The sequence below is a fragment of the Suncus etruscus genome, chromosome 1, assembly GCF_024139225.1.
Source record: "Suncus etruscus isolate mSunEtr1 chromosome 1, mSunEtr1.pri.cur, whole genome shotgun sequence".
In the NCBI taxonomy this organism is placed as follows: domain Eukaryota; kingdom Metazoa; phylum Chordata; class Mammalia; order Eulipotyphla; family Soricidae; genus Suncus; species Suncus etruscus.
The window spans coordinates 10,813,163-10,834,779 of NC_064848.1; the positions used below are offsets into that span (position 1 = coordinate 10,813,163).

The 21,617-nt window shown below is 36.7% G+C and overlaps 1 protein-coding gene across 1 annotated transcript in view; it reads right to left on the reverse strand.

Annotated features, from left to right (window-relative positions):
* MYO9A (myosin IXA) overlaps positions 1-21,617 on the reverse strand; it is a 246,893-nt gene that overhangs the window by 9,655 nt on the left and 215,621 nt on the right. Inside the window, exons 37-42 of the mRNA XM_049777567.1 lie at positions 18,806-18,934; positions 18,219-18,324; positions 17,324-17,455; positions 16,357-16,480; positions 14,647-14,700; positions 3,002-3,201 (exon numbers count right to left, since the gene is read on the reverse strand). Of these exons, the coding sequence (XP_049633524.1) occupies positions 3,002-3,201; positions 14,647-14,700; positions 16,357-16,480; positions 17,324-17,455; positions 18,219-18,324; positions 18,806-18,934 (745 nt within the window). The remainder of the gene's footprint in view (positions 1-3,001; positions 3,202-14,646; positions 14,701-16,356; positions 16,481-17,323; positions 17,456-18,218; positions 18,325-18,805; positions 18,935-21,617) is intronic.

Below are 21,617 nucleotides of genomic sequence, written 5' to 3' on the forward strand. Positions count from 1 at the left end.
AGGTCCAACACCCATTCTTGATCAAAACCCTCAGCAAGATGGGAATGAAAGGAACCTTTCTCAGTATAGTTAAGGCCATCTACCACAAGTCAGTGGCAAATATTATCCTCAATGGAGAAAAACTAAAAGCCTTCCCTCTAAATTCTGGCACAAGACAAGGCTGTCCTCTCTCACCACTCCTATTCAACATAGCACTGTTATAGCTATAGCGATTAGGCAAGAAAAAGATATCAAGGGAATCCAGATAGGAAAGGAAGAAGTCAAGCTCTCACTGTTTGCAGATGACAGATACTCTACTTAGAAAACCCTAAAGATCCTAACAAAAAGCTTCTAGAAACAATAGTCTCATACAGAAAGGTGGCAGGCTACAAAATTAATACAAAAAAAATCAATGGCCTTTCTACACACCAATAGTAATAAGGAAGAAATGGACATTAAGAAAACAACCCCATTCACAATAGTGCCACACAAACTCAAATATCTTGGAATCAACTTGACTAAAAATGTGAAGGACCTATACAAAGAAAACTATAAAACTCTGCTCCAAGAAATGAGAGGACACATGGAAATGGAAACACATACCCTGCTCATGGATTGGCAGGATTAACATCATCAAAATGGCAATACTCCCCAAAGCATTGTAAAGATTTAATGCTATCCCCCTAAAGATACCAGTGACATTCTTCAAAGAAGTGGATCAGGCAGTTTTGAAATTCATTTGGAATAATAAACACCCTAGAATAGCTAAAGCAATCATTGGAAAAAAGAATATGGGAGGAATTACTTTCCCCAACTTTAAACTTTACTACAAAGCAATAGTTATCAAAACAGCATCGTACTGGAATAAAGACAGGCCCTCAGATCAATGGAATAGACTTGAATATTCAGAGAATGTTCCCCAGACATACAATCATCTAATCTTTGATAAAGGAGCAAGAAGTCCTAAATGAAGCAAAGAAAGTGGTGTTGACACAACTAGCTAGCCACTTGCAAAAAACTTAACCCCCAGTTAACATCATGTACAAAGGTAAAATCCAAATGAATTAAAGATCTCATTATCAGACCTGAAACCATAAGATATAGAGAACAACACGTAGGCAAAACACTCCAGGATACTGAGACTACAGGCATATTCAAGGAGGAAACTGCACTCTCCAAGCAAGTGAAAGCAGAGATTAACAGATGGGAATATATTAAGCTGAGAAGCTTCTGCACCTCAAAGGAAATAGCCCAGGATACGAGTCACCCACTAAGTGGGAAAAACTATTCACTCAATACCCATCAGATAGGGGCTAATCTCCAAAATATACAAGGCACTGACAGAACTTTACAAGAAAAAAACATCTAATCCCATCAAAAAATGGGGAGAAGAAATGGACAGACACTTTGACACAGAGGAAATACAAATGACCAAAAGACACATGAAAAAATGCTCCACATCACTAATCATCAGGGAGATGCAAATCAAAACAACTAGGAGGTACCACCTCACACCACAGAGATTGGCACACATCACAAAGAATGAGAAAAAGCAGTGTTGGCGAGGATGTGGAGAGAAAGGAACTCTTATCCACTGCTGATGGGAATGCCGTCTAGTTCAACCTTTATGGAAAGCAATATGGAGATTCCTCCAAAAACTAGAAATCGAGCTCCCATATGATCCCGGAAATTGAGCTCCCATATGATCCAGCTATACCACTCCTAGGAATATACCCTAGGAACACAAAAATACAATACAAAAATCCCTTCCTTACACCTATATTCATTGCAGCACCATTTACCATAGCAATACTCTGGAAACAGCAAGATACCCTTCAACAGATGAATGAATGGCTAAAGAAATTGTGGTACATATGCACAATGGAATATTATGCAGCTGTCAGGAGATGAAGTCATGAAATTTTCCTATACATGGATGTACACAGAATCTATTATGCTGAGTGAAATAAGTCAGAGAGAGAAAGAAAAACGCAGAATGGGTTTTAAGAAAAATGAAAGACATTTTTGCAATAATAATTTTCAGACACAAAAGACAGTAGGGCTAGAAGTTACAGCTCACCTCATGAAGCTCACCATAAACAGGGATGAGTTTAGAGAAATAACTACAATTTGAACTATCCTAATAATGAGAATGTACGAGGGAAATAGAAAGCCTGTCTAGAGTACAGGTGAGGGTTGGGTGGGGAGATTTGAGACATTGGTGATGGGAATGTTGCACTGGTGATGGGTGGTGTTCTTTACATGACTGAAACTCAAATACAATCATGTATGTAATCAAGGTGTTTAAATAAAATATATTAAAAAAAAAGAGTGGTAATGAAGATCAGTGGCTCATAATAATGATGAAGGCCTATGGACTAAATGACAAAATAAAAGACAGCAAAGGCTAGGACCTTTAATAGGACTAAGGCTAAAGTTGGAAAAGGTGTTGCAGATGTAAGATATGAACCTCTTTGTCAAATTGTTTTCAGGTAATAAATGTTTTTCATAGTGGAAGTGGCAAGAAAAAAGAGGGATTAAGGGGCTTGTCCGGAATGCAGGTAATTAACAGATGCAACCCCAGATATAGCTGGAAGAGACCCCACCTAGCACAGAGCCTGGAGTAATCCCTGAGCACCACTAGATGTGGCCCAAACCTCTTCAAAGCCCATATTTTCCTAATACAGTTCTGAATAATTCCCAATCTTAAGAATTTTTTTCCCTTAGTTTAGTAATCCTTATTCCTCTGTTTAAGACAAATATGCTGATGGAGACTACTATCTGAATTGGTTAGGGGTCGGGAGACGAAGACTGATAAACCTCTTCATTACAGCAGCTTCAGGTTTCAGCTCAAGGAACTTCCTCCTGATTAGAGTGACACTTTTACCTGAGTGCAGGAATTCTTTGTCATCTCCATTCCTCTACAGCACTTGGCACAGTCCTTGCTACAGGGACCACATTTAATAAATAAGGAATAAAGGATAGAAAGGAGGAAATCAAGATAAAGATCTTGGGAACTCACTTTTCTTTCTGCAGATTCTCAATCTGCTCCGTCAGTACTCTTTCCTCTTGCTGCATGGCAGCTTGCTGTTGTTCTGTGACGTCACTGTCCATAGCTGCCTCACTAGACAAAGTATCTTCTGGGACATCAGACATGGAGGGCAATCGAACAACAGGAGATGATGGACTTTGACAGTTTCCTCGACGGAGTCGTCCTTTTCCCTGCAAAGAAAAATATATGTTGAAAAGTAAACTGAGTGCTCGCATTGGTTTTATGTCATTCCTTTAAGATTTAAGTGTACTTCCACCATACCAAGTAAATGGCAGAAATATAATGGAAATATTATGCAAGTCTTAGGAAACTTAGTGAGGGATCATCCACTGAACATCCATTAGTATCCCTTACAAAAGCACTAGAACATTGATTTTTATGTGGGTAGAAGTACAAGAACATACCTTTTCAATCACATTATTCAATAATGAATAATAATAACCATATTATTCAATAATGTTCAATCACATTATGTTAATCTAAACTGCATCTGCTCCAAGCTAACATCCAAATATGGCTATTTACATTTAAATTATTCAATTAAATTTTCACTAATTAAAATTACTTCAGTCACACTGGCCACATTCAAGTGTTCAACAGCCTCATGTGGATAGTGGCTACACACTGACTACATGATATGTTTCTATCATCACAAAAAATTCTAATGACCAAGTATTGTCTGCTTAGAAAAATCTAAAGAAATATGTTCTTAAGTTCAGTTTTGTTTTAAATAGTCATTTATATGTCACAAGGCAAGAAGCTTTCTTGATATCAGAGAAAGGAAAATATCATGACTTTTAAAAATTAACTATTATGTTTCTATACTTTAGCTACTGGTAATGGCCAACTACTGAGAACAGATAGATCAAACATTTAAAAAAATCAACATATTCTTAAAGAAACTAGAGAGCAATAGGTAGATCAGGTAAGGCTATCCAGCATTTGGGGTTAATCTAAATTTTATAGAGTAGACTAAGTCTGATCAGAGTTTTTGACAGGCTAGTACAGGGGTCAGCTGAGTGTGTGGCCCAAATCTGGCCTTGTGTCTGAGTTTATAAATAATATTCTATATAGGAAGACATTCATACTTATTAATCCATGCAGTTGATAACTCTTTGGCAGCACAATGACAGTGCTGAAAAAGAGGAATATCATAAAAATTAAAGCCAGGTCCATATATCAGTGAGTAAAACCTGTGCCCGATTTAAAAAAAAATCTATGCTGAGGTTATGGTCACTGATATTTTCTTTCTACCATAATGTAAAATGAAACTAAAGTATCCTTGCAGACACTTCTAGCTTTAACTTATCTGAACAGTTCAGAACCTTGCAGTCCTAAACATTAAAGAAATCCCGGTACTTTATCCTAAAATCTGGCAGAATAATAAACACTTTGGACCTCAGGCCTCAACATTTTTTTAATAAAATGATTTTTCAATACATTTTTCAAATGTCTGACACACAACTGAAGGCAATCAAGCACAAAAGAGACAAGACAATGTAAATGAAAATCAATACAAACATCAGAATAAAGAAAGCTTCAATGACTACAGGTAGTATAGTTACCAAACAAATTTAAAATAAACATATTGAAGGATACAGACACAAATTAATGGATTGGAAATTGTGTCAGAAGAAAATATCCAGAATTTATTAGAGAAAATAATGTCTTTTTCCTTGAAAACATTTATAAAATTTATAAGATAAAATGAAGTTACACAATGAAAAGAGTCAGAAGAGAGCCTACAGAAGAAACACTGAAGAGGTAATATCAGAATGTTTTTCAAAACCAAGTAAAGATACCAACCTCTTGATAGATAAGACATGTTTAATCTCTAAAAGGGATAAGTAAAAAATAACACAAAATTGCTAAAATAATCAAAGAAAAATACTAAGAGCCATCATATTTTTTTTAAACAAATGAAAAATTCATTAACTTCAAAGCTTATTTTTCATCAGAAGTATTCCCAAAAGCTTACTTACTTTTCAAAATCACAATGTCTGGTATTTTCAGAGCAAAGAAAGAAAAAAGTAATTGCTAACCTAGATAGCAAAAATAACCCTCAAGAATGAAGTTGAAATGAAGATACTCTGAGACAAACTAAGACAGAATCCATCACTGGCAGACCTACATTACAGGAAGTATTAAAAGACATTAACAGTATATAAAATAGGTGCAGAAGAACATTTTAAAAACATGACAGCAATAGTAACTAGGTCATATAACAGGTAAAGGATATTACAGTCTTTGTATTATTTGAGAAAAAGGTCGAAGTACCAAAAAAACCCAGCATTGCAGGTAGTAAATTTATGTTGTAATCTATAGTTTAACTATTAAAAAAAGAAGTTATAAACACTAAACTTTTAAACAGAAGGAAAAATAGAGTAACAGAGAGTAGTGAGGAGGCAATAAAAGGAACAGATATCAATTTATAAAAACTCTATAAACAAAAAATTAATTTTAATTAGAATATATTATTGATGACAGTCAATGCAAATATATTAAAATTTGAAATCTGTCAGACTATTTTAGAAAGCAAACCCTTGGGCCAGAGAAATAGCATGGAGGTAGGGCATTTGCCTTGATTGCAGAAGGACAGTGGTTTGAATCCTGGCATCCCATTTAGTCCTCCAAGCCTGCCAGGAGTGATTTCTGAGTGTAGAGCCAGGAGTAACCCCTAACCACTGCCCAGTGTGACCCAAAAACCAAAACCAAAAAATAAATAAATAAATAAATAAATAAATAAATAAATAAAAATAAAATAAAAAAAACCCCAACTATATAGTTTTTTCAATGAATACATCTAAAAATAAAAATTAGAAAGGCTAGACATCAGAGAGATTATACATTGGTTAGGCGCTTGCTTTGTATGCAGCAAATCCAGATTTGATCCCCACCTGCCTATGGTCCTCTGCACACTGCCAAGAGTGATCACTGACAGCTAAGACAGGAATAAGCCCTGAGCACTGCAGAGATGGGCTCAAAACAAAACAAAACAAAGGCTAAATGGGGGGGGGGGGGGCGAAGAAGGGAAGGCATACAAAGAAAACCAGGGTGGCTATATTAATTTTATACAATGTAAACTTTAAGTTAAGTGCCATCAATGATAACAAGGGCTATTTCATAATGAAAAAAGTTCAAATTATGGGGCCTGGTTCAGTGGTAGAGTACATGCCGCATGTGAAACCTAGGATTCAATTTCTGGCACTACAAAATAAAAGTTCTAGTTATTATAATGATATAGCATTTCCAAAGTTGTAAGTCCCTAAAAATGGTTTCTGATAAGATATAATCTTGATCAAAATGCTCAAAAAATAGAAAAAGTTATATAGAGAAAATTACTATACACGACCAACTAGAACAGCATAGCTGAATATACATAGGTGAAACTAATATATGTGTATATGAACTTAGTATCTAACAATTACAAAACATTCATCATTTAGTATTTTGGGGGGCCACCAAGTGATGCTCAGATCTTACTACTGCAGGTGCTCAGAGAACTCTATGGGAGTACTGACTTTCGGTCAGCCTTATGCAAAGCAAGTATGTATCATCTATCTCTCCATTAAGAATATTCATCATTTTAAATACATAAAGCAAAACAAATTTCTAACTGTAAACTAATTTATCAGTGCTTCAAAGTTATTTAAAATGAATTTTTATAATAGCAATTACAGAGAGCAAAGCTTAAAATCTTTCATATATACATATGCATACATACACACACATGCACACACAGAGAAATTAGGTGATAGATTTCTAAAAACTCAGGGGTGATAATGAAATCACAAAATAAATCAGAAAACTTTTTTTTAACTAAAACCATATTATCAAAATCTGTGCAATACAGTTCATCACAGTCTACTTTAAAGTTATATCTTTAAATACATATATTCAAAAGTAAGAAAGGTTAAACATTAGAGAGGTTTTAAATATATATTTCAGGAAGCTACATAATGAACAATATAAGCCCAAGGAAAGATAAGATTAAACATATATTAGAAAACAAAGAGAAACAAAGTCATAATATAACTTTTTGAAAAAACGGGAAAAAAAAGGGGGGGGCCAGAGTGGTGGCACAGCGGTAAGGCATTTGACTTGCACATGGCTGACCTAGGATGGACCTCGATTAGATCCCCCAAGCCAAAAGCGATTTCTGAGTACAGAGTCAGGAGTAACCCCTGAGTGTCACCGGTGTGGCCCAAAACCCAAAAACAAACAAACAAAAAAGAAAAAGAAAAACTAATAAAAAAAAAATTAAGGGCTACAGAGATAGTACAGTACAGTGGGTAGGGTGGTTGCCTTGAACACTTCAAACTCTAGTTCAATCCCCAGCACCCATATGGCCCATTAAGCCCCACAAGGAGTAATTTCTGAGTGCAGAACCAGGAGTAAACCCTGGGTACTGCTGGCTGTAGCTCAAAAACAAACAAGTAAAGAAATATTAAAGCTCTGGTAAGATTGAACAAGGAAATAAAAGAGAGAATTCACAAATAACCAAATTCAGGAAAGAAAAAGGAAGTATCACTTGCTGAAGGGTGTTATACATCATATGACTGAAATTTAATAATAAATAATCTTGTGAAAAAAAAACAACTGTATTATGAGCAACCTTGTAGCTATGGTGTTTAAATAAAGTAACTAATAAAACAAAAGAAAAGGGGGGCTGGGGCCAGAGAGATAGCACAGCGGCATTTGCCTTGCAAGCAGCCAATCCAGGACCTAAGGTGGTTGGTTTGAATCCCGGCATCCCATATGGTCCCTTGTGCCTGCCGGGAGCTATTTCTGAGCAGATAGCCAGGAGTAACCCCTGAGCACCGCAGGGTGTGGCCCAAAAACCAGAAGAAAAAAAAAGAAAGAAAGAAAGAAAAGAAAAAGGGAACATCACTACAAATATTTTAGGTATGACCAAGATGAAGCTATTATGAATAAATTTGTCAATATATTTAATATTTTAGACAAAGTGGAAAAATTTCTATTAAAATCCCACTAATACTCTCAAAGAAATAAAAAACTTAAAACTGAAAAAACTTGGGGCCAGAGAGATTACACAGCAGTAAGGTGTTTTCCTTGCACACAGCCAATCCAGGACGTACAGTGATTTGAATCCCGGCATCCCATATGGTCTCCTGTGCCTGCCAGGGGCGATTTATGACCGCAGAGCTGGGAGTGACCCCTTAGTACTGGTGGCTGTGACCATCAAAAAAATAAAAACTGAAGGGGCCGGGTAGGTGGCGCTGGAGGTAAGGTGTCTGCCTTGCAAGCGCTAGCCAAGGAAGGACCGCGGTTCGATCCCCGAGGACCGCGGTTCGATCCCCCGGCGTCCCATATGGTCCCCCCAAGCCAGGGGCGATTTCTGAGCACATAGCCAGGAGTAACCCCTGAGAGTCAAACGGGTGTGGCCCAAAAACCAAAATAAATAAATAAATAAATAAAAACTGAAAAAACTTTATATGACTTCACTTGCAAACAAGATAAAACAATTCTACAGAATTAAGACCAAGAATATTCCACAATTTGTCTTTAAAGGCCAGAATAATCTTGATGTCAGAATATAGCAATATCAATAAAAGGAGTAACTATTATAGGGAAATTTCCATTTATAGAGACTGTTGCACAAATTCAAAACACAAAAATATAAACTAGATACATATATAAAGCAGCAAATACTGCCTTTGAATTAGATCTATTGTAGTGTGACAATAGTTTAACATTAAAAAAGCATTTAGCACCATGTTTCTTATTTCAAGACCACGGCGTGTTTTGTTTGTTTGTTTGTTTTTTATTTTTTTATTATTTTTTTAATCTGTTTTTTTGTGGTGCCTATCGATATAACCGGAGTCCTCACTGGATATTTGACACTTCTTTTGGTACTGGTGGAGTGTTTCACCTTCTTGTTCTCATTTACTTCCCAAATCGATGATGAGAACCTCTAGGAGGATTCTGCCCATTTTCGGGGTATTAGACCCTTACCCCAGTTTATTTACTTTCTCTTTTTCAGGCAAAACCACGCAACTTGAACTAGCTAGCCCTGCCCCCACTTACAGGGGGAAATAAGGGAGGCATCAAGACCAAACTGATGCAAGACTACTAAGTAGTAGGTTAGATACAGAGGGGACCACATATTCTAGCCGCCCTGAGGGTGAGGGAAGAGGAAATGGGAGGTAGGACAAAAACGGAGGGGTAGGGAGGACAATTTGGGGATGGGAACCCCCCTGATTTTATGTAAATATGTACCTAAAATATTATTGTCAACAATATGTAAGCCACTATGATCAAAATAAAAATTATATTAAAAAAAAAAGAAAAGTTAATGGAGAAAAAAAAGCATTTAGTGTAATATGTCACATTAACAAAATAAGAAGGCTTCATAAAAATTTATATAGTAATTGCATTCCATAAACTTTAATATTAAACCACACTAACTCCTTAAATTAGATTAAAATAGGAATTTAATCTCATCAAGTACTTAATAATTCAAAAGTAAGAATAATACTTAATAGTAAAGAGATGACATTTTCTAAAAATTTCCCTTAAGGTTGGGAACATGCCAAGAGTAATTTCTAGCACTACTTCCTTTCAACACTGTCCTGCACATTCTAAGAAAGAGATAAAAGGCCCAAAGACAATAAAAGAGCAAATGAAACTATGATTCACAAACAATATGACTGTAGAGGTAGTAAAGCTAAAAGAATCCACAGAAAGAGTAAGTGAGATCAACAAGGTTGAATACAAGATAGAAAAAAAAATTTGTATTTTTGCTTAACAAGTAGCAAACAGAAAATAAAAAAGTTAATGGTGACATTTATAATTACATAAAATATATTAAAATCTTACAGTAACTTAAAGATATCTAAGACCCCATCACAAAAACTGTTAAGACATTTCTGAAAGAAAGTAAAGATTTATATAAATGGGGATATCCACTCGCTATCACCCGTTTTGTAGATGGGGGGAAAAAATCAATATTGTAATAGTATTAACCAATCCTTAAAGGGGATATATATTCAATATAAAATACCAATATTTCAAGAAAGAATCCCAAGAGAATATTTTATGAAGCTTAATTCTACAATTTACAAGATAATAAAAAGAGCTAAGAATAGTCATTAACACTGTATAAAGATTTATTCTAGCAAATAGTTTCACTACAATTGGTGATGCAAAGAGCCAAAAAGTGTCAAAACAGAACCACACAATAAAGAGCTTTAATTTTGTTTATGTTTTTCTTGGGGTCAAACTTGGCGGCACTCAGGGGTTACTACTGACTCTGTGCTCAGAAATCTCCTCTAGCAGGCACAGGGGACCATATGGGATGCTAGGATTCGAACACCATCAGTCCTAGGTTGGCCATGTGCAAGGCAAATACCCTACTGCTGTGCTATCTATCTGTCCCCCTTATCATATCAGTCTTTATTCTAGTATACTGTTTCTCTCTTCTAGTGATTTCCCAAGTTCATTAAATGTACATAACATTGTTCTGCTGAAAATAATCCTTAGGAAGTCTAGAAGGTTCTTCTGTAATTGAGGGGGGCAGGTTCAATTGTATGGTTTATATCTAACATTTACATGATCTTTCACTAGGTCCCTGACAGTCCTGCTCCCCAGACTGCCAAGTATAGTCCTGGTGATATACAAGCACCAAACCATATGTTCTGAACTTAGGATGGTCAAAGCTGAAACACTGGCCCAATAATGGCTGGAAGTGACACCCTATAAAGGGAAGGGGGGAACGGGAGGAGAGGGAAGGAGTGAGGGAGGGAGATGGAGGAGGGAACGGAGGGAACAAGGGAGGGAGGGAGGGAGAGGTTGGGAGAGAGGAAGGGAGTGAAGGAAGGAGGGAGGGAGGGAGTGAAGGAGGAAGGAAGGAAGGAAGGAAGGAAGGAAGGAAGGAAGGAAGGAAGGAAGGAAGGAAGGAAGGAAGGAAGGAAGGAAGGAAGGGAGGAAGGGAGGGAGGGAGGAAGGGAGGAAGGGAGGAAGGAAGGGAGGAAGGGAGGAAGGGAGGAAGGGAGGGAGGAAGGAAGGGAGGGAGGGAGGAAGGGAGGAAGGGAGGGAGGGAGGGAGGAAGGGAGGGAGGGAGGAAGGAAGGAAGGAAGGAAGGAAGGAAGGAAGGAAGGAAGGAAGGAAGGAAGGAAGGAAGGAAGGAAGGAAGGAAGGAAGGAAGGAAGGAAGGAAGGAAGGAAGGAAGGAAGGAAGGAAGGAAGAAAACTCCTACTGTCACACAATATATAAAAGTTCATTCAAAGTGGTTTAAAGACCTCAAGACTAGACCAGAATCCACAAATTATGTTGAGGCTAAACTTTTTAAGGTATATAGACCTCAGAGGTTCCTTCAATGATTTGACTCTATTGGAACAAAAAGTTATACAATGGGACTACAAAACTTTTACTAACTAAAAAACTTTTCATAGCAAAAGAAACTCAGACAAAAATTAAAAAATACACTTATGAACCTGAAAAACATTTGCACAAAATATTTCAGATAAAGGGCTAATATCCAAATATATAAAGCTCTCACAAGCCCAATAAAAATAAAATAACCTCATCAGAAAATGAGACAACAGAGCCAGAGACACAGTATAGAATTAAGGCATTTGTCTTGCACGCAGTTGACCCTGGTTCAATTTCCAGCAATATAAAGAGTCCCCTAAGCACTGCCAGTAGTAGCTCTTCTGTAGAGGTCCAGGACTTGCTCCTGAGAACCACTGGTTATGACCCAAAATCTACCCAACACCCCCCAAAATGTGAAGGTGATGAACAGATACTTCCTCAAAGAATATTTACTTCCAATTATCTTCTAAAAAATGCAATATGGTGACATTCCCTATTTAAATATCTTTTCAGAAGTTGGACAGATAGTACAGTGGTTAGGATACTTGCTTTGCATGCAGCTGATCTGGGTTTGATCCCCATCCCCATTTGAGTGTGAGTGCAATCAGGAGTAAGAGCTGGAGCACTGCTGGGTATGGTCCAATATTTTTTTAAAATACAAATTTTTTTTTCTAATTTAAAAATGCTTCGAAGCAGAAAACTCAAAATTCTTTGTTCTATATCTGGCTTTAATCTACCTTACTAAATTGTTTGTTACTTCCCTATTATCTTTACCTCAAGGAACAATTTTTTCATAGATATGCTGTTTCACATTTCCTTATATTTGGTTGAATTATCTTTGTTCTTTTTTCTCCGACTGTTAAATTAGAAGTCACTTTTCAACATACAGTGACTTGTCACATTATTCACTTAGAAAAGTCACTATACATGAACTAAGTTAGAGGGAGGGAGATAGACATACAATAGTCTCACTCATCCGTGGGATATAAGAAAAAGAAAAGACATTTGGTAATAATAACCAGAGACAATAGAGATGAGGGCTGGAAGAACTGGACCATGATATGAAGATTACCACGAAGAGTGGTAAGTGCAGTTAGAGAAATAACTACACTAACAACTATCATGACAATGGTAGTGAGTGAGAGAAATAGAATGGCTGTCTCAAATACAGGCAGGGGGTGGGGAAGGAGGGAGATAGGAGCATCATTGGTGGTGGGATGTTTGCACTGAAGGGGGGGCCTTTTTTTTTTTAATAACTGATTCCCAACTACAAACATGTTTGTAATCCTGGTGCTTAAATAAAGATATTATTAAAAAGTCACTATACATTTAATGATTGTACAGCAATTTTTTTCATCTATGTATATGCAGAAAACATATTGATTCTGATCAGCCTATTTGTAGTAGGTATCCTAAAAACTTACAGCCCTCTCTCCTAGATTAAATTCTTATTCAATACCATAGACACTGAATTTCAAATATGTCCATTTTGTGGAGTGATACTATTCCAAAGATCTAAAGTCTTTTCTAAAGATGAGTGCATATAAAGTAGGACTGTAAGTGTGATCTTTCATGTTCCAAAATTACAATTAGGACTCCAAAAGAATACTTATTATTCTCATCTTAGTTCCATTTCAAGGAAATGACCATGTACCTGTTTTTGGAATCAGTTCTAGCATCAATATTACAATGCCTTCCTTCATTAGGAATAATGAAAGGTTGAAAAAAGAGGAAGAGATATTTCCTCACTTTAACAGGGAAACAGAACTTTTAAAAAAGAGAAGGTACTTCTACATTTCACTTTTTTAAAAAATGTGTTTGTTACACATAAATCTGGAGGGTAAGAATATACAATTGGTCATCTAAAAGAAAGGCAAATGAGTATTTAATTCTGTTTTTTTTTTTTTGTATAGGCTAAAGACTCGCAATTTTCTTGTTATACACACAGCAGGAAAAATGACTGGGGTAAGGGTATGATGATAAAGTATCAGAGAAATAGGTAAGTCTGTTAATCATTTTGAATTCTTGCTTCCCAAGAAATAGCTTTCTCCACAAAGTACTAGCAGTCCCTAGAATTGGTTATTCTGGAATTGGCTGAGTTATTCTCTTTAAGCAGAAAAGGACATACACATCTGAATTCACAAGGTAAATGCCAATAGCCAGGATTTAGCCAGAATATATAACCAAGTCTTGCAAGGGACTATCAAAATCTAAAAATGGGATCATATTGAACTGTCAGCAAAGTAAATAGCACACTGACAATGAGCAAGCACAGTATTGTTAAACAGCTAAGAAAGAAGACTGCTGTGTCAACTGGTAGAATTCTGCTGCACTGTATCTCCTCCCAATGGAGAAAAGAGACCACAAAAAGAAGACAGAAGTGAGAAATGGAACCTACATATCTGAAAGTTTTCAATCCCAGATTATGGTTTGTTTCTCTGGGAGGAAATGATGTGAACTGAATCAAATCTATGCTTGAAATTATTGTGATATGAAAAGAACTAAGTTTTAAACACCAGAAAGAGACCACGATGTTTGAAAGCTACAATAGTGACAAGATGCTGTGGAAATAGTTGACATTTTGAGTGAAGTAAGATGCTGTTAGCTGGAGTAGGAAGAAAATAACTAGATAAAAAGCAAAAATTATTTATGTTCTAACAAAGTGAAATCTTGAATGAGTGCATTATATATAGATGAATAGTCTCTTAAGTGTGTGTTTCTCCATTATTTTTCTTAATGATGAATGAAATCCACTGTACTATGATATTTAATATTAGAACCAGTTCATTAATTTGTTCATTTATCTTTGATCTTCAGTTTGAAAACAGAAGAGGTATGCTTCTATATTTAGGGATATACCACTGAAGTTATATATGAATAAAAAAATAAGTATTACTAATGACAAAGAGGATGTTTAGAATAATATTGCATATTTCAAGTAGTAAAGATGGAAGAGAACAAAGCTCTTAGGCAGAAAGGTACTTCAATGTTCATCTTTTAATGACAATCAAAGAAGAAGTATACAAAGATGCTTAAGAGGAAATATCAGTAATATTGTAAATAGACAGTGTTCAATAATGTCATACAGAGAAAAGAAAATGATGGCTTCAAAAAGGGAGTAAGAGAGAGCAAGTGAAGGCTATTCAGAAAGTAGAACCTGAATTCGGACTGCACATGGAGGAAGGACAGGCATGGATGATAGACAAAGAAGAACAATTCCTAGATGGATGAAGAGACAATAATGTAAAGTGGCTGTGACACATTGCAGTATTAATACATACCGAAACTGAACTGCGGGTAATGCTCATAAATCTAACTGCAATTAGTACAGGTTTCTGGATTAGGAAGGACATGGAAAGGAAAGCAGAAGGTTAGCATGTACATGTTACTGCTCTATTAAAAGAGATGTTACTCTTTCAATGGAATGAATATATTCCTCTTTTGTACCATTAGGGGGAAAAAGCATATGTGTCTGCTTTGAAAAGAAGATATATAAGGTCTCTCTTTTCCCCTACATGTATTACTACTGAACTGGCTCTCAAAACTGAGCTCTTGAAAATGCATACTAGAGAAAGGTCTTTACTTTTTGTTGTTGTTGTTGTTGTTGTTGTTTTGTTTTTGGGCCACACCCGGCGGTGCTCAGGGGTTACTCCTGGCTGTCTGCTCAGAAATAGCTCCTGGCAGGCACGGGGGACCATATGGGACACCAGGATTCGAACCAACCACCTTTGGTCCTGGATTGGCTGCTTGCAAGGTAAACACACAGTCTCCGGGCCCAGGTCTTTACTTTTAATTGCTGTTTCTCTTTTCATTTTCTGGGGAAAGGTTTAAATAGTACCCTGTGAGCTTTGATACCTTTACTATATGGGGGAAAATAAAACCAGTTTAGTTTCTGAAAAAGATTGTTCATTGACTTAATCAAAAGCTGTTTTTTTTTTTTTTTTAAAAAAAACATCTGTTCTGCATCATGCAGTTTTAAACCGTAAAAAGCAGAATTGCATTAGTGCTAATCCAAGTATCAACTATGAAGATACAGAGGAAATATTACTGGTCCTTTAAAAAAAAAAAAAACAAAGGTTGGGGCCAGAGTGATAGCACAGCGGTAGAGAGTTTGCTTTGCACACGGCTGATCTAGGATGGATCTTGGTTTGATCCCTGGCATTCCATATGGTCCCCCAAGCCAGGGGCAATTTCTGAGCACATAGCCAGGAGTAAGTAACCCCTGAGCATTACCAGGTGTGGCTCAAAAAGCAAAAACAAAACAAAATAAAAAAAAAAAACCAACCAAACAACAACAACAAAAAATAAGGGCATGATGACAGGGAAACCTGCTTCTCTTCAGAGAATTAGTACAGATCTAGAGAGTTGGTGGTGGTATTCATCACTATAATTGAGAGGACAAGTAGCAAATAGGAAATAAACTTTAATACAGCAGTTTTCTAGTGTTAATTCAAAGACCCTACAGATTATTAATCAGAACTAGTTCTTTATATGTGGGCTAATGGAGAAAATAAATTATATTTCCAAGGTTCTTCTCATAATCTAATAATAAACCCTTTAAGAATTCTTTATCTAATACTGCAGACAGATAGGATTTCATTTACTATTAAAACACATATTTGCAAATAACTAAGTTGTCTATATTCCAAGGGTCTTAGAAGGACCAACAAAAGTACAGGATGAAGACAAAAGGGAAGGAATTAGAGAAAAAAAGGTAAATTCTTAAAGAAAGGATAGGGAAAAGAAACGAGGGATTATTAACCAGCATCTTATACAAATATTTAATTTTAAAAATTTGGTACACTTAATGGCTCATGTTTTGTACATATTCTAAAAGAACAAACACAAAAGATCCATACTCTGAGATTTGGTGGTTTTACTTGTATAATATAAAAAAAATATCAGCAGAATATTCTCTCTACACCATAAATGCACAATTAAATCTAAGAAAAGCATTATTTTAGCCTGTGATTTCACATCTAGTATCTTACCATTGATCTACGAATCAGTGATAGTCTGGTCTTTGCTTTACTCTCAGCAAATTCCAGGCTACTTATGTCTTTGAGACGAGCTTTATATTTATTCATTTGTTCCACAACAATCAGCTCCACACAGCTGAAAAGAGAGGGGGAGAGGGATTATTAAAAATGATTAAGATGGAAGTAAATGAAGTATAGCACCTATAGACCATGTTTTTAGTTAGGTAAAATAAATGTTTGGAGGAGAAAAGAGAAATCAGTATTCCTTATTTTAAGGGGCAGGATTAAGAACGATGATTTACAATTTTGGTATATGAGGTATATTTGTAAATTCTAATGCCCGGTTTACATCTTAAACTAATTAAATCAGATTTGGGGGAGAATGGGACACAAACATCAATATTTTTGTAAGGCTCCCTTTGCAGTAAAATTATGAATCACCACTCTAGACAGAAAGCAGAACTTTATATCAACAAAGGTGAAAAAGAAATACTAAAGTACCAAGACCTAAAGAATAAGAGCCATAAAACTATAATTATGTGGATCCTAGGATAACATAGAGTATTAGTAATTTGGTAAAATGTAATATTGAAATGTTAAAAAACTAAACATTCCTAAAGAATATGCAAAATAAAAAAAAAGTAAGATCCTTCAAAACAAATTACATTCAGTTAAAGAGACTTCAAAGAAAGTTTTAATCTGGGGGCCGGAGAGATAGAATGGAGGCAAGGCATTTGCTTTGCATGCAGAAGGACGGTGGTTCGAATCCCAGCATCCCATATGGTCCCCCAAAAACAAAAAAAAAGAGAAAGTTTTAATCTTTAGCACCAGAAAATCCAGTGAAGTCTAGCAATCTGAATTTAAAAACTTAATAATCTGAACTTTTGAAATCATTTACTATATTTAACATTTGAATAAAGTTACTACATTGACTCAGAAGTCACTGGAGTCCTGCAAAGGTGATGGTGACTGTCCTTACGTGGTAGTTTTACTGATGTCCTGAACACTTTGTAGTGGATCAATGGTGTCTGGGCACCGGAGAATGCAGGGAGCAAACACAATGGCCAAAGCATTAGCAGACATTCGATTAGTGTCCTCCTGTAGAGCAATCCTAAAGAACAAGAAGACCAAGTAAATTAAAAATAGGAAGGAAGAATTAGTTGAATAGGAGGTAGGAGAGAAGACAGAAGATATTAACTGTATCATACTGGAAAAACACTCATATCAATTGTAGACTTGTCCCACAGCAGTCTCTCTGCTGTCTTTTCTCTCTATTGCTTCTTTAAAGCAATGTAGGTCAGGAGATAGCTAATCTAAGGAAATTTTATGCAGTGGCTCAAAGTAACCATCAATAATAGAACAAGCATAAAGAATGCAAAATAGGGTCGGTGGTTCGAATCCCAGCATCCCATATGGTCTCCCGAGCCTGCCAGGAGTGATTTCTGAGCGTAGAGCCAGTAGTAACCCCTGAGCGCTGCCGGGTGTGACCCAAAAACCAAAAAAGAAAAAAAAGAAAAAGAAAAATGGCTTTCTTCTTAACTACTGATATTTATATTCATGGAATGAGAATACTATCTTTTAGTCAATTTCTGAGCATCAAGCCAACTTACTTTACTATGAACAAGGTAAAGATAACTTCTAGCCCAAGAGTTAGCAGGCTAGGCTATGCAGTGCTTTCATGGGGCTAAAACTGAGGCAAAAATGCATCTGTCATACAGTTCAACTCAGCTGAGATTTCTTCTCTATGAAATCACACATATTTGAGGGAATTAATTCATAAATAGGGGTAAAATCTATTTTTCAAATGGAGGAGGTCTTCATTTATTGAAGATCACCGAAGAGAAACTAAACTCTCTATTGTTTCTTAATGGTACCTGACTAGATGAAATATAAGGCGTTCCAGTGTACTGAGATGAGTTCGGGAGAGCTGGTCAATCACAGAATATACACCACGGATTGTCTCCTTCCTGTCCTGAAGGCCTAAAAAAAATAAAAGCAGTAAACAGACCGATAGCCTCAGCTATATTATTCTTAGATGAACACCAGATAGTCGGTGAGGATAGCTCTATAATTTTAGAGAAGGTAGTTATACTTCCTCTAAAAGCATTGCACCTCTTCTAAAAACATCTCTATGCTCTATTATCAGTAAGAACATTTCTACTTGAAAGTTTATTTTGGAGATCTCAATACAGTAAAATTTTTTCCATATGAATTAACAGCACACTCAGTCTCCAAAAATCTACCAAATTACATCAAGCTATAACACTTTAGATAGTGAAGAGAAGCTGTATAAAACTTAAATCTTTGTAAGTTTTATGTTCACTAAGGATTATCTTGAGTTTTGATAGGCTCAACAATTAAAGGCTCAATAATCCTTGACTACAGCAAGAAGATGAAGATATTTTAGTTATCTTTAAGTAATTCCGAGGTCTTCTCTTGAACCTAGAAAACCAGTGCTTACCCATAGCTCGAAGAAATTCCTCATAAAGTTCAAAGGTCATGAGTGGATTAGGCAAATCCCGAAGCCATTGTTTGAATACACTTGCAATAACATGTATGTTATAGTCATCTAGGTTTACACTTTCAACATCTATTTAGAGACAAGAGTTAGTTAAGGAAGCAAAAACTTGGTGATATTCCAATAACTAATTTTAGATACAATTACATCAAAAGCCTTCATGTTCTTAAACAAACAATTCCATGCTTAGGAAATATACTTCTAATTGTGATAAAGGAACAGGTTTTTTATTTATAATAGTTTACTAGTTTGTTGTAGACTAATGTGTAAAATATCACATATCTTCATGTGTAATCATTGTTAAATTTCTTTGGTGGAATACTTGATATCAATATCTACATTTACCTTATATATCAGCCTGTGAATGAGATTTTGAGCAGCAAAATTTTAGATAAAAACACAAAAAGAACAAAAATATAAAACTATTTTATGATATTCTTAGAATGGAAGGGAGAATATAACTGAGCTTAAGAAATATGAAGCCGGGGCCAGGAAGGTGGCGCTAGAGGTAAGGTGTCTGCCTTACAAGCGCTAGCCAAGGAACGGACCGACCGAGGTTCGATCCCCCGGCGTCCCATATGGTCCCCCCAAGCCAGGGGCGATTTCTGAGCACATAGCCAGGAGTAACCCCTGAGCATCAAACGGGTGTGGCCCAAAAACCAAAAAAAAAATAGAAATATGAAGCCACTGGTGTGGGAAATGAACACTCTGGTGAAGGGATTGGTATTAGAACACTTTGCGGTGAAAACTCGACTATTGATAACTCCATCTCAAACTCACACTCCACTGATTTTGGGGGGGGGGGCACAGCTGCTCAGGAGTTGCTCCTGGATTGGGGGACCATATTGGATGCCAGGGGATCAAACCGTGGTCTGTCCTAGGCCAGCTGCCTTCCTTACAGCTGACACTGCTCTGACCCCTCCATTGATTTTTTTAACAATGTAAAGAGATTATATTACTTTGTTGCATTTATGTTTTCTATAGTTACACATCTGATCGGCAATGTATAGATAATGTTCTTTGGGGGGGGAGTCCACACCTGTTGGCACTTAGGGGTTACTCTTGGTTTTGCGCTCAGAAATCGACCCTAGCAGGCTCGGGGTACCATATGGGATGACGGGATTCCAACCACCATCTGTCTTGGGTCGGCTGTGTGCAAGGCACATGCCCTACCTGTGCCATCTCTCCGGCCCCAGGATAGATGATTTTTCACTTGTACTAACTCAAGATACAAAAGATAAACTGGGGGCCCAGAGAGATAGCACAAGCAGCCGATCCAGGACCAAAGATGGTTGGTTCGAATCCCGGCGACCCATATGGTCCCTCCTGCCTGCCAGGAGCTATTTCTGAGCAGACAGCCAGGGGTAGCCCCTGAGCACCGCCGGGTGCCCCCCACCCCCCAAAAAAAAGATGAACTGGCAATTATATCTAACCTTGAGCAGTTTTAACACTCTGGTGGGCAGAACACTGCATGAGTTTTGCCTGGAATTTTTTTGTTTTCTCTTTTAATTCATTTTTTATTTGTTTATTGAAACAAAAGGTTTATCAAAAAAACAAAAGCATTATAATAAGAAGTATGTGGGTAGGTTCTTGGAAATAGAGACAACATTGTACTTAAGTATACTTCAAAAGATCTATTCCTGGGGCTGGAGAGAGAGTACAGTGGGTAAGATACTTGCTTTGCATGTGGCAGACCTGTATTCTATCCCAAGAAACCCCATATGGTCTCCCTAAGCCCCACCAGGAGTGATCCCTGAACAGTTAGGAGCAAGCCCGGAGAACCAACATATGTGACCTACAAACAAAACCAGAAAATACTCCTCTTTGTAATAATGGTAACAAGGCGTTAAGAATGAAACCAAAGCCAAACCACTGAATACATTCCAATACTGAGGACAGATCTCTCTACACAGACACATGTCCAGTCTAGTAATTACCAGTCAAAGCAAGAAGATTCACTAGATTGAAAAAACACTTAGCATATTCGAGTTTTAATAGGCTATAATATAGATTATGAATTCAGAAGATTGGGAAATAAGCCTCAACTTATTCACTCATTAGTACAGTTTATTTTTCTCTTTCATTATTAGTGTTAAGTCTTTAGGCAGATCCTCAGTAGATCCTCAGTTTCTTTATCTGCAAATAAGGAAAATATCCCTAATTCATAGGACTGGTGTGAAGAGGAGTTCAAATAACATTAGATCAGTGCATTGTATAATTACCAACAACTCATTACTTAATTTCCCATAACCTAAATTTTTTAGTAATTTTTATTGAACCCATTGTGAGTTACAAGTCCTTTATAGTTGATTTCAGGCATATAGTGACAGTGAATTAGGGCCATTCTCATACCACCAGTGTTGACCTCCCTCCACCAAAGTTCCAAGCTAAACCTACTTTTTTGTTTGTTTGTTTGGGGGCCACACCTGGTGAAGCTCAGGGTTACTACTGGCTATGTGCTCAGAAATCGCTCCTGGCTTAGGGGACCATATGGGACCCCAGGGATCCAACAAATTCTGTCCTGGGTCAGCCCCGTGCAAGGCAAACACCCTACCACTGCACCATTGTTCTGACCCCAGAAACTGCTTATTTTTATAGGTAAATTGGAGATACCATGATCTCTCTAGATGAAAAAAGATTAACATTGGTCCGAAGTACTGATAGTTACACAAGAAACACTCAGTATTTCCTGAATTGACCACAAAACAACAAAAATACTTTAGAAAGCTACAAAATATTTGGTTGATTTGGAAGG